Below are 14,376 nucleotides of genomic sequence, written 5' to 3' on the forward strand. Positions count from 1 at the left end.
ATTATTTATTACGAATCGTCCGCACACAACGGATGGGTCAGTAGGATGCTTTGTAAACGAGGAACCGATTATACGCAATTATGGCAGATTGGAAACCCTCCTTCGTCAAGGTTTGGAAAGTAGGAGTATTGAACTTTAGCGTTATGAGTACACCGGGCACCGGGCACGCTTGTCGTTAGCTAAAATACGTTATCCATTTGTATATTGCGTTTCGAATTGTTTATTCATTACAAAATAGATTAAATAAGAAATAATTGTGCATATAAAACGATAATAATAAATCCGTTTAATTACAAAGACGCTCCCTTCCAAGGTAAATTTTTGGCGTACATTGACAAATATAATCTTACTAGCGATCCGCCCGGCTTCGCACGAGTGCCATACTGATACTAAATATACAACAGAATGACTTTATATATAAACGTTCACAGCCTTCTCATTATACCTATAAACCTTCCACTTAGATCTATCTATTAAAAAAACTGCATCAAAATCCGTTGCGTATTTTTATATATTTGCGGGAAGCTACTTTGTTTAATACTATGTAGTGATCTGTATTCATTCTTACATTAGTTAACTCACGCACACTAAAATATCTTGTAAGTACGAATATAACTCATGCCAATACACGCCTATAATTCAGCGTGGAGAGGCCTTTGTAAGCGAATATATTTATAAGTAACCCCCTGATACTCCCTTTTTTTGATATTTTGTTCTACTATTTGAATTTTTATTTTTATTTCCATTTTAAAATTTTATATTATATATAGAAGGCCTAAAGGAAGATGACCTTTAATCTTAATCGAATATTGTTGGTTCAAGTCCTGGCAAGCATTACCGAATTTTCATGTGCTTAGTTTATGTTTAATTTATTTATTGTACGGCGGTGATGTAACACAGTGTAAGCAGCATTCACGTGTGGGGATGAAAATCTGCCACATGTGTGTATTCAACCCGCATTGGAGCACCATGATGCTAACCTACTCCTCAAACGGAGAAAGGCCCTCCTTTGACCAGCAGTGACAGTACACCACAGTGACACAATAATAGTGTTATGTTAAAAATAGTGGAATAAAAATGTACGATATTTGTGAGAAATAAAAAAACATACAATTAAAAAGATACCTTAATTTATTTTTAATCAACGACATTCTTACAATACAATAATAACAATATATGCTTAAATAGATTTTCTAAAACAATGTTGAATTATATAATAATTCTTAAAAAACCTCACGGTCTCTCTCAACCTTTATACTCAAATATGCGATGTTTGATGTGTTTTAAAAATATTGAGGTAACACTGAAGTTTTGTGCCAACAGATATTTAATTTAAAAATTATAATAATTTAAAGACATATTTTTAATTACGATTTACGTAACAAATCTAACTATTATACATATTATGCCAATAATTTCAAATCTTTAGAAAAATGCTATAACAGAAAACCAAAAACAATTTCTATCTTTAAAGCTATGCACTTTTAACAAAAAAATTATTCCAATTTTTTTTTTCTAAATTTTAAACACCAAACGAGTATGACCAACCACCGCATAATAAAAATGCGGGACCGGTTGCTTTCAGAGTGCCTTAAGCTTAGTATAATACATTATATAACATTATTGAAAAAACTCTATTCTCAAAATATTTCAATTCTAAGAATTGTCAAATGATATTTTAAAAATAGAATCTTTTAATAAAATACACACTCGGCACACATTTCTAAATAATACACAATCTCTGGTGAAATTAAAATGTAGATATAAAAAATGTTTTAAGCCTCAGGCAATAATTCGTCTAGCGGGATATTCGCTACTATTTTGTTTGCTGCGTCCAATAAAATTTTAGCTACAGTCTTCTCAAGGTAGGGTTGTGTAGTTTTTAAGAATTCATCGCGATTCTGATTGATCGCTTCATTTGTTGCGTCACCTGAAAGAAGATACAATTTAGAATAAATAAATTAGAAATCCTAATTCAAAGATATCAGTTACAAAATTTTTTGAGTTTTTGATTTTACAAGAATTATATCGGGATGGTGTTCTTTCTTGATTTTTTGGTAAAGCCTAAATAAAGACAACAAACCTAAAGCCTTATTCCCATTGAAGAGTCCATCGAGTCGGATGCGGTAATCCTTAATGGTGAGATCAACGTTGAGACTCGTGAACTTGACGTACTCCTTGCCATCTCGCATCGTTCTCTGAGACTTCAGCAATATGTCAGCGTCACATTTAACTGAAATAAAACGAGTTTTCGAAATTCAGTATTCAGATCGAATCAAAAAAATCCTTATTCTGGAAATCAATACAATCACTTCTTTATCACAATAAATCATCAAATGAAAAATAGACGTTTTGGACTTTATTTTTATTATAATTATACTAAAATTTGGCTACATTAGACTGATGATTTCGGCGACGGGGCCAATCTCAAGGGAGATCAACCAACTACGTAGCACATATTATAGTTCACATGTGTGTGCGCAAACACAGGGTCGAACTCGATTCGCTCATACTCATAATACGATGGGACGGCAAATCCAACACAATCCAAAGAGGCGACGGTTTTACTAACTTCTCGAAGCAAAGCTTCGCGAAACAATAAATCATGATTATACCACCTACCCTAACGACAACCCTACTGCTAACACATTGGTACTTAAGCCGAAACTTGGAATGTAGATCTTAGTCACTTTGACGTAATATTTCAAATGTTTATGGTAACTATAATATTTAAATATAATATTTAAAACTGTTATTTATTGAAAACATCGCTTGTATTAATAGTTATGTTAATTAACAGTAAATCAATAATAAATAATTTTATAAAAAATAATATGATAAATCACTTCGATATAAGTTTTATATAGCCACATCAACTGCTTAGATGTCATAGGTAGGTAGGCTGGTAATAGGTACTATTGGAACATTATATATAACTTATGTATTATCAATACGCGCACAACAAAGTGTCATACTGTAGAGCCCTACATAAACTGTCATTCTAGGTATATATAAATATATATATAGGCAACTATTTATTACTATTTCATATACAATCAAAATACATCACAACACTAATCATTATTTTATATTTATAATAAATATTGTAAAATACTTACCGGCGTTAGCAACAAGATTTCCCTCACCACGTAGAGGCACTATCAAGATTTGTGTATCTAAATTATAACGGCCATCTAAATGCAGTCTCGGGAAGCGAACTCGACCGCGTAAAGTGAATGTGTCGAGATCCACGCTGGAAGTAATAAAAATAGTTAATATGTATTATATTTTTACGTCATCTATTTATTAAAATAATTCTTTAAAGTGCAAATGTACTATTTGTGGAAAGTGCCATCTATGGTAAATAAACAGTACTAAGTCAATCCGTTTAAAATTACAAGTTAGAGTATAACTATTTTGATAGATGGCGTAATAGTGCCGACTTATAATGCTAAATTGATAAATCTATTTATTTTTGGTATAATTAGTATAACAGGTCACATTTTTTTTAAATATATTTTCTTCTTATAATATGAATAAAATTCCGAATTCTTACTAACAAAAAACTAATTACTCAAATCCGGTCCCAAGCGGATAGATGGATATAATATTTACATACATAGAAACATACAAGAGATTATTATTTATTATCCTATACATGTAAGTAGCTTCATTAAGATATTTTGCTTTTCGAGTTGCGAAATTAATTATAAACATATATAAATCCATCTCCCGTCTGTTTTATATTAAACAATGACTTATCAACGTAAACAAAATAAATACTTACGAAATAGATTTAATCGTAAAGTTACCAGCTCCTGACACTTTTACATCTTTTCCTGAAGCTTTTAGAGGAACAAGCTCACCACTTACTGCAAGGATCTAAAATGTACATTTTAACTGTGGTATAATTATTTTAATCTACATAGATTAGATTTGCATAATAATTCGTCTTTTCTCAAAAGACTAAAAACTATGATACAAAAAACATAACGAGAATATTCTTTACGTACATTTTTATTAATGTTTAAGGATGTTTTTTAAAGCATGCCCTTGTCTACAACGAGGCCGGGCCCTTATAGTTCATACTTGTATGTCAAGGAGCGCAAAAGTTGCAAGTTCAAGGAAAATTTGTGAAACTTGATTTCAAATGCAACACAATTTACAACAACTATATTAGGTATATACTCAGTAGGCACATAATATGTTTTGTAATTCAATCAAAATTCTAACAATTACAAATATGTATTTAAAAAAAAACATGAATCAATAATACTTATCAATATTCATTACAAAAACAATTTTATTCATTGTTTATTGTGCCTACATATTTAACGATTTTAAAATGGTGCTCAGTTGTACACAATATCCATTTTAATTTGATACAACGTAAACTGTTATTATCATCTAAATCATGTATAGTCTTGAAAGGGTTGGCGAATATACTGCCAAATTGTGTAAGTCTAAAGATTTAAACAAAAACGGCTTTATTGGCATGAAATTTTCATCCCAAGTATTAAACAATATACATTATTAATCTGTATACACAAATATTTAAGTAATATTATTGTGAGATCATTATTTTTATTCTAGTGTGCAATCATTGTCGTGTAAGTACACATTTGTCGTGTTACAACATGCATAAATCCGCTCGCTAAATAAATAAAGTAACATACTGGTATGTAGCCGAGCTAGCAGTGTCCTTATGAGTTATCCTGTATATTTAAAATGCTTAGATTATTTATATATATAGAAAGAGTTACACACTACAAAACTAAAACAAACGAGGCAACTTTATCGTCATCGTTATTGGGCGTTGGTTGGTGACCAACAATTGTCCACTATATTTTTTCAACGCGGTTTCAGCTTCGTCAGTCTGTCTATACATATAAATAATCAAAGTTTAATTTATGTATGTACAGAATTATTCGTTATTATTTATGATATTATACTACCAGAGCATGTTAAAGTTTAGTAATTAATTCCATATACTTATTTCTAGTTTTTCTTTTATCAAATGTCAGAGCCGGATAAAAATAAAAAAATACTGGCTATTTGTAATGAAGTAACCAGGCTTACAACAATTAAGTTTACCTATAATAATTTTGATTTTTAGTTCTATTCTTAATTCAAATTTATTGTAACGCAAAAAAAAACTCTAAGCTTCTATTCAGTCATGGACCTTATATACCGCCTTTAAAGTACTTCCTTGTTGCCATGCCAATGATGACTTTACCTACCCTCGACAATGTTTATGTTTATTTCCTCTAATATCTACGAACGAGTAGATATTTGCATATATTAATCTGAGAGATTACTAATAATGATCAAGTTTTTTTCGACAAATAACGTTGTTATACAATTGTTTACGTAATGTAATGAAAAATTACGGCATGAACTCGTCCCGTTACAAAATGCGAATTCATTACGAGTCTAGGCAGTTTTAAATGTCTGGAGAATTATTCTAAACAGGTATATACAGGTTTCTCACGATGTTTTTCCTTACTGTTCACGCACAAGATTTTACAAATAATATATTTACTGGCGTTAACCCGGTTTAGTAATTTTCTTTTATTTATTATTCTCTCGTGTTTACCATTGTTTCGAAAACATTTTTTTTACGATATACAAACTTTACTAGTAGTATTATTGAGTGACTTTATTATTTTCTTCTTCTACTACGTAAAACGGAACACTGAGTCGTAATATTTTGTAAATGTTTGAGGCGATATATGAGAAAAAGTCAGTAAATATCTTATACATGAGAGCGACCGGGTTAAGCCTAATACATCCTATAAACAATACCTCAGGGATGTAGAATGGTTCCAAACTGGGCACGTTGAGTTCGGGTATACCGGCTATGAGGTTGGGTCGAAGCTTCTCGATAGAGCTCTTTACACATTCATTTATTGTGCTTTGTTCTCGTTTGCAGACTTTTATGTAATCCGCTGAAATTAAAAAGAAATAATGAATGATACCATATTAGAGTGAAAATTTTATACGGCCTGGGTTTTCAGCTTGTAGAATTAATCGATGCAGGTAAAACTATACTTTACATACTTATATATACTTTCTTTATTTTTATAATATTGGTAGCTGGACAGTGAACTGAGCCACCTGATGGTAAGTGGTCACAACCACCCATAGACATTGACGCTGTAAGAAATATTAGCAATTCCATACCGATTTATATGGTTAACATTGCTGTTTGGTAGTAAAATATGTGTAGAGTGGGTGTTACCTGTCGAAATGTTTTTGCACGAAGCCCTTCCTTTATATTTAAGTACAATAACCCTTTTACCCCTTCGATACCTTGTTATTTTGAAGAATATGGAGAAAACAGATTAACTTAACAAAGTAATCTTATATAGGTGTATTGTCAAATATTGTTTAATAGAAAATGAAAACTTGTTTATGTATTAACGCTTATAAACTAAACCATCGATCAAAATATAACATTGACAAAAAGCTATTATAATTACTTCATGCTCACAGACATGTTGGTCTTTTAATGGACCGTTATATTTTTTACTAGGCAACAGCACAAAAATCGGTAAGTTACAAAGATAAATAAATAAACACAATTGAATTATTTTTAATGTTTTCTGAAATCAACGAATGCTAATTCCGTGCTAATTGAACGCTAATTTTAACCTTTATCGAGCATTAGGCCTTATTGATCTTTTATCAACATGAGATTTAAATGTATTTAGTAGCAAACTTTGTTAGTGGTATAGAAAACTTGCCCAACGAAGTAAGAATTGACTTTGCGACTGTACCAAGTTTGACACTTTTTCTATCGAAATAATCAATGACATTATGGATACACGTAATGTTTTATATGATGCCAACGTAAGTACGCCGACTTTCCCGAACATCCCGAAGGTAACCTCGAGCTCTGAGATAGAAAATAGCACTAACTAATCTTTAATCATATAATCACAAACGTCTTAACTGCAGTTTAATATACAGATACGAAGCGGGCGGATAAAAGTTAATTGAATATATTAACAATAGATCACACTCGTTACAATAGATTATAGGCAGAATGTCGCGACCTCCACAACAAATAATAGTGAAATGTTTATAAACAATTGCTATGCATTTAATATTATGAAGTTACACGTGTCTTACACAACACAGAACATCAATAAATACTATTTGATTACAAATACCTATTCTGTCAAAAATTATATACCTTTGCCCATAATTTACTAAAAAAAAAAGAAGTTATTCCGATTGAAAATCCACATTCATCAATTTTACATTATTCTAGAACGAAAACTTTTGAATCATTATTTTACGTGATCATAACAAATGTGCGGAATGTATATTCTACTGAATAAAACCGATAAGAACCACTAATTAAATAAAATATATATTTATGTTAATAACATACAATTAAACTTATATATCCTGCCTGAAAAACAACTTGTCTTTACGTTTTTTTTATCATCGAGATTATATCTTTTATTGAGTTAAATACCAGTTTCTTATCATGAGATTTAAATTTAACTATTGGCGAATGCGGAATATTATTATACATACGAATATCTTGGTTCAGGAAATATTTATTGACTTTATAGCGTCGTAAACTGTTTATTTAAACTATATATTATCGTATTATCCTATATAACTAATAATGAACCAAAAGTAAATTCCCAAAAATATCTGTGACTTATGTGCTACATAATGGTAAGTAGTGGTCAGTGACCAATGTGATTAGAATTGTCAACGCGCCTTATATTTGTATGACGTGTTCTTCCATGAACTTAAAGTTACTTAACATTATGATAAGAATAAATAATTACTCCTTCCGTATACGTACGTACGTTAGAAAATAAGAATTAATTAAACATTAAAAATCAATTCAAAACATAAACTTAATACGCATAAATATCGCTTCAGAACTGATCTTATTAGCCGTCAATTTTGTTAAATCAACAATACAGTATTAGTTGTCGCCCGCGGTTTCGTTCGCAGTTTATGGATTGGTCGTCCGTAAGAAGTGGCATATAGTTTGTTGGAGTTCAAACTTCATACCAAGTTTAATCAAATTCGAAAGTTCAGTAGTTTGGCCGTACAAGAACAAAAGACAGACAAACAAACATTTAAAGTTACTTTAACATGAATAATATTGGTAAAGATACCTACTACATTAACATATTTAGGATAAATAAACACGCGTTTTCGACAGCGTGGAATTCGGTTTGTGACGACAAATACTTTAAAATCTGCCATTTAAGCATACGTAAGGGCTATTTGAATTAAAAATATTAAACTTATTAAATAACAATTGGAGTCTAAAATTAAATTAAAAAATGACTTTTCCTGCTTTACTAACTCACAAATAATAGTCCTATTACATAAAAAGAGTTGATATTTTATTACAGACAGACTCTTTAATTTTATTTGGGAATGAATATTGGGAATGAAACGATGGCCTCCCGGCTATTTCTATTCATATTCAATATATGTAAATAATAAAATTGTCAAAAAAATAATAAGTTTTATTTTGTATTGATCATATTATTTTTTTACCAGGTTTTTCCCCCGACAAAAGACCTTGACTAACTACCTTGTTTATAGAAATTGGAAATATGTAACAAAAAAAAATCAGCCGAGCTTAAATGTTGCCCTATCCGATTAATTTTACTAAAATATATTGTTTATAGAGTAGATAAATATGTACATAATTATGTAAAATCGTATATACTGTATAAACTTAAATTAATCGCCTTCATTATATGTTTATAAAATTCGATTAACTGGTTGTTTTTATTTGAAATATATAAATATATCACAGTATATTATATACTTTAAGCGATGTATAATTATTATGGAAAAAAAAATCTCGTTAACATGGAATAACTCGATTGCCACTAATCTTATACAGTCAAAATAAATTATCGAATATTATATAAATTATATAAATATTATATAAATATTCGAATATACAATGTGTGAAATTTAGTCGCTAGTTTAAATTTAAACCAAAATGACTGAATGAAGAAGAAAACACGTTGCATTTAAAAAATCATGTTAAAAAAATTAAGGCTTATACTACACATTTAAATACATAATAAAATAAATATAAATTTATAACTTGAAGTTAGTATTCGTTGATGTTCTTACAGGTTACATATATATATGTATGTAACAGGCTATTTGACTGGTGTTTAAAATCTATTTTATATAATTTAGTAGAGGTGAAGCAACCCAGTAAAAGTTGTTTTTTTTAATTCTAGTACATATTTGCCGAAAAATAACAAATTAATAATTCCATTTTTAAATAGCGCGCGAAAACGCTACTTTGACAATATGGCGCTGCAATGGGGTCGGTGACGTCACTTGCCTGTATTGTAATCTGTGGCACATATAATCCACATACAGTAGGCTAACGAGGTTAACGAGCAAGTGACGTCATCATAAGCCCGACCAATCAGGAGCGTTTTGTGTCACGTGACAAACGTTTAAAAGATTGCATTTTTATTTATGGATTTTTGAATTAATTAATTATTATTTTCAACTTTCGTTACTAAATAACCATTTTTAAACTCATAATATATACTGATTACAATAACTGACAATTTATTTTTCGCATTGTCAAATAGCCTATTGTATATGATTTTTACATGTATATATTTTTATTGGTGAAAATAAAGTCACCGGTTCTTCTTGATTTTTAACGTAGAACTAATTACCAATTAATGTAGACGCTCTACATCAATTGGTATTAGTTCGACGGTAAAAATAACCTTGAATAATTATATTTTGAATTTCGATTTAAATAAGTTCACCGCCTACGCAACATAGCGTCAACCCGCGAGTTCGGTATCTGGTCATGTCATATATTTGCATAGGTTAGGTGGTTTTGCGATCCGTTATACATTTTTAATTTCCGGATCGTTTATGAAAACCGGATTGAAATAAAATTCATCGTATTATGATCAGAATGTGATATATTACTTCGGATAGATAATACTTTTTTTTAAATAGCTTATGTTTTTAACCGATTTCAAAAAAGGAAGTTATAAACTTTTTTTTATACTACTACGTCATTTAATAGAAACGATTGGAACATTATTTTTTGTTAATATATACAGCATCGCTCAAATATAAGTATTTCGATCAGAATTAATATTTTTCAAATAATATCAGATACAAAAAACAAAATTAAACAAGAAAAAGTATGAATAAATAAAACATCCGGAAGGGAAAGGAAATTATGATCGTGTTATTTTATTAATAAATAGGTTTATTATTTTTATATAAACGGTGGGGTGAGGCGAGGGCATTAATGTGAAATGTTTTTTTAACTGAACCGATTAAAAAAATAATAAGGCTGAATAAAAAATATAAAGTTCAGCCTATAAACATCACACTGGGCTAAAACCTCCTTTTGATGAGGCAGTTCGAAAAATACAATCTGTTTATATATGTGACATTCATACTAAGAACTGGGAAGGTTCTATTATATAAGTATGATGTGCTCCTGACCTATTTAGATCGCGGTGGCCATCCTCAAAGGAGAATAGTCTCCAAGAGTTATTATAATACACAAATGTTGGTACCAATACAAGGGTACTCATTATTCCTGCACGCTTTTATTCAAACAGGACAGAAATCGAAAACGACTGGTGTAACTTTTGGCATGGATGTAGGCACAGCCAACCTTCAAACTCGGCCCAACCTTGGGTTCCTACCAGGGCAGTTATAATATAAGATTACACATTACCCCAGTGCGAATATAGCTCAATTTATTATTATAAAGTAATGGTCCGATGTCCTTATAACTTTATAGATTTCTTCATAAATATCATATAATTTGAAATATTTTTTAATTTTTTTTTATTCAGTTCCAACATTAGTCATCTCACGCAACTAAGACATATCTTAAGTGCGATTCACTCATACTAATGCACGCCGATAACTTAGCGTGGGCTGTGACATATTTCATAACGTAAATATTAAAATAATCGTATAATATTGAATACGTTTAATTTAACTGTACCGGATAAAAAAAAATATTTTCTTTTATAAAGACGTACGCAAACGATCTGTGTGTTCGACTACGTGTCGATAATATAAACATTGCGATTGCACTTGATGACTTAACGAAGAACCTGAACGATTGTCTCAAAGTCCGCTATTGTAAATGATTTATCCGTTTAAAACGAAACGAATCATATTCAATTATATAAATAACGTTTTATATTCAAGGTTAAGAGTATGAGAACTTAGTCACGCTAGTAGACGAAGATAAAATTGTAATTAACACAAATATTGATCACACATGCGAGTTTAACTACGACCTCTTTGATCAGAATTGAATTGTTATTATATTTATAATCGTTTATTTAAATAAACCACACGAGACCACAATAATCTATATAAATATTTGTAATATTGCTTACATAGAGCTTAAACAGAGCTTACAAAATTAATAAATGATGTTGTTAACAATAATTAAGAATGCTAGTCTAATTTAATGCACGCAGATACTATAGAGGGGATTCCTACTTTAAAGCGTTACGTGTAAAAATATATAAATTATTAACTAAACTTTTATTATTCGTTACATTATTTTAATTCTCGATTTTAGTTTATTTATGAATTACGATATACTGATGTTGATAGTCTGTTTTATGTTCACATACTAATCAAATTAACAGACTTAACATTACAAGCCTTCATATCCTTTTTCACCCTTAAGGTAATATTTTAAGTATTCTGAGATAGAGATTACACATGTACAGTCATAATTAATCTATTTTGAACTATGTCTATTATTAAATATTTTTAAAACAAAATAGCCCGGGAACGTTCTAGTACATTATATATATATAATATATATATTATTTAAATTTAAAACATACACATTTTCATATAACTTACGTATTTGCGCGAAGAGAGCTCCGTGAATCACACAGAACACGACCAGACTGAACAACGAGAAACAATAAACCATTTTGTCGTTTTAAAAGATAGCCAGTAACTGATTTTCCGACTGTGACAATATGAGTACTAAACATCATTCTGCAAGATCAATAGTTTTATATAGCTGGCTACAAGAAGTGCCTGATTACATATTATCAAGGTGAGATGGAAGCGAACGTAAGAAATTTTATAAAGACTTTAAAATGGACGCTTATTTGCCGCGAGAATTTATCGTCTGCAACGGGTGTGCTGATTAAGTATTACTATATTTGTATAGGATTTTATGAAAAGATTAGGATCTGAAAGTCCTTTATTTGCTTAAATAATAGAGTGGTTATATAATTATGTGGTATATAAAATAAACAAAAAGTTTGTATAACATCGTTTTATTCTAAACTAAAACCTTCTCCGAAACGAATTGCATCTTCTAGTATTAGCTTAATATATTATACCGGTTTACATACTATTTATACGGAATATATCTTCTCGTTTATTAATATTGATATAATTTTATAATTAATTAAGCATACTTAAATAATTTCTTAGATCACTATATTTATAAAAATATTTTATTTAATGATTTATTTTCTTTTTGGTGCCTTCAACTAAAATAAATACTAAAAAACACAATATTTAAATAACAGTAAGTTTCTCAAGTATTGCGCACCTTCAATAATAGGAGACCATAGCATCAGGGGATGCGAATAAGCAAAAGAAATATTTTTTTTGTAATATAGGTGTTCGGGCAAATGGGCCACATTATGGTATGTGGTCACCACCGCCTATAGATATTGGCACCGTAAGAAATTTTAACCTAACATTGCCAATGCGCCAGCAACCTGGGGAACTAAGATTTTATGTCCCTTATGACTGTAATTACACTGGCTCACCCTTCAACGCAGAGCACAACAAACCGCCAAGTAGTCGGTAATTTCAATTTAGAATAAACGACGATAAAATATATGGTGGGTATTTCCTACCCAGACAAAGCCCTACACGGAGTAAGCAGAGTAAAATTTATCCAACAATAAAGAAAATAAAATTAGAAACCTTATATTAACATTTTAAGGATAAGCTTCTTGATATTACATTCTTCAAGTCAATAGAAAGTTTTACCATTTTTATTTCTAGAGAGAGTGTAAAATTGTCTAAAGAATCTGGGAATAGCATTATTATGACTAAGTTTAATTTATTGTGGTAATGGAAAATAGGTTATATGCGTTCATTTGGGGTATGCATTACGTAAAGCTTTTATAACAAATTACTACAAACTAGACTGGACTGGATTACAACGTGGAGCGATATCTCTATTTTATTTTGTGCAAATATGAGAACTTGCTTTAGAAAATTTTATTTACTTCCTGATCACAGCATAGGTATTAGCTTTAATCGAAGCCGCCCAGAACCTCACTCAAATACAAAAAAATACGTTGAAATTCGTCCAATCGCTTAGGAGGAGATCAGTTACATATAAACATACAAAACAATTATTTAGATAAACATTGATAATGTTCCCTTTAATATAAATTATCAAATGTCTGTTCCTATTGATTTATTACGATATGATAAATATCATAATTGAGGTTTCTAAATTATAAACAATATCGGTGTTCCGATTTAAAAATACATTTTAAATATATTATATTAATTTGGTATCGATATTTCGCGAACGTAACGTCATTAAATATCGATTTATGAATGGACGTTTTTAACTAGAAGCGTCTACAAGCAGCAATTATAAACATCGTTTTATTAAAGTCAGTCGTAATATCTGAATCAATTAATAGATAACAATTAATTTATTGTGTCTAGATTTTTTCTTATATTCATTTACTAATTAAATTTAATGGATATGTTATTAATTTATACCCTCACTGATCTAGTGGCCAGATATAAGGCCACAGATCCCGAGGTTCTGGATTCAAATCTCAGGTCGGACCGATAAAAAGTAATTGGGCTTTTCTGATTTGCCGTCCCATCGGATTATATAGATTAAGGGAGTAGAAAGGCCACCTGTGTTCGTTTTACACTGAAAATATGTTTTGCGCAGTCGGCTGGTCTCCTTCGGGATTAACCGTCGTGAACGAAATCTATCAAGACGACATCATGTGAATTTAGTTACGTGACGCCTGTAGCAAATGTACATAACTATGTACAATACTGAATATGATTAAATTCTATATGAAGCGAGCTTGAACTCCAAGGAAGGACAAGGCTACTTTTTAGTGGCTTAAACTAACGGCTAACCCCTAAAACGACAAGTAGTGTTAAATAAAATATATTCTGACTTAGACCATGGTGACCACATTGATAGTGTAAAATGTCGTTTATTACTTTATACTTCTTATTGTGCCGGTGTTGATGACCAAAGTAACCGTTTACTGCCAGGTAGACCTTTTGCTGATGTACCATCCTAAAACAAATAAAAGAAAGATA

At 30.3% G+C, this 14,376-nt stretch overlaps 2 protein-coding genes across 2 annotated transcripts in view; one reads left to right on the forward strand and one right to left on the reverse strand.

Moving 5' to 3' along the window:
• The window catches only part of Jhbp2 (Juvenile hormone binding protein 2), a 178,563-nt gene that overhangs the window by 129,720 nt on the left and 34,467 nt on the right, over positions 1-14,376 (forward strand). The window lies entirely within an intron of this gene.
• On the reverse strand, positions 1,112-12,087 carry LOC113392434 (protein takeout-like). The gene is made up of 6 exons (XM_026628865.2): positions 11,899-12,087; positions 5,806-5,948; positions 3,788-3,882; positions 3,120-3,253; positions 2,084-2,233; positions 1,112-1,930 (listed from the first exon to the last, which is right to left on the reverse strand). The coding sequence occupies exons 1-6, from the start codon at positions 11,969-11,971 to the stop codon at positions 1,776-1,778; spliced, it is 750 nt and encodes a 249-aa protein (XP_026484650.1). The 5' UTR covers positions 11,972-12,087; the 3' UTR covers positions 1,112-1,775.

Source organism: Vanessa tameamea, chromosome 5, assembly GCF_037043105.1.
Source record: "Vanessa tameamea isolate UH-Manoa-2023 chromosome 5, ilVanTame1 primary haplotype, whole genome shotgun sequence".
Lineage (NCBI taxonomy): Eukaryota > Metazoa > Arthropoda > Insecta > Lepidoptera > Nymphalidae > Vanessa > Vanessa tameamea.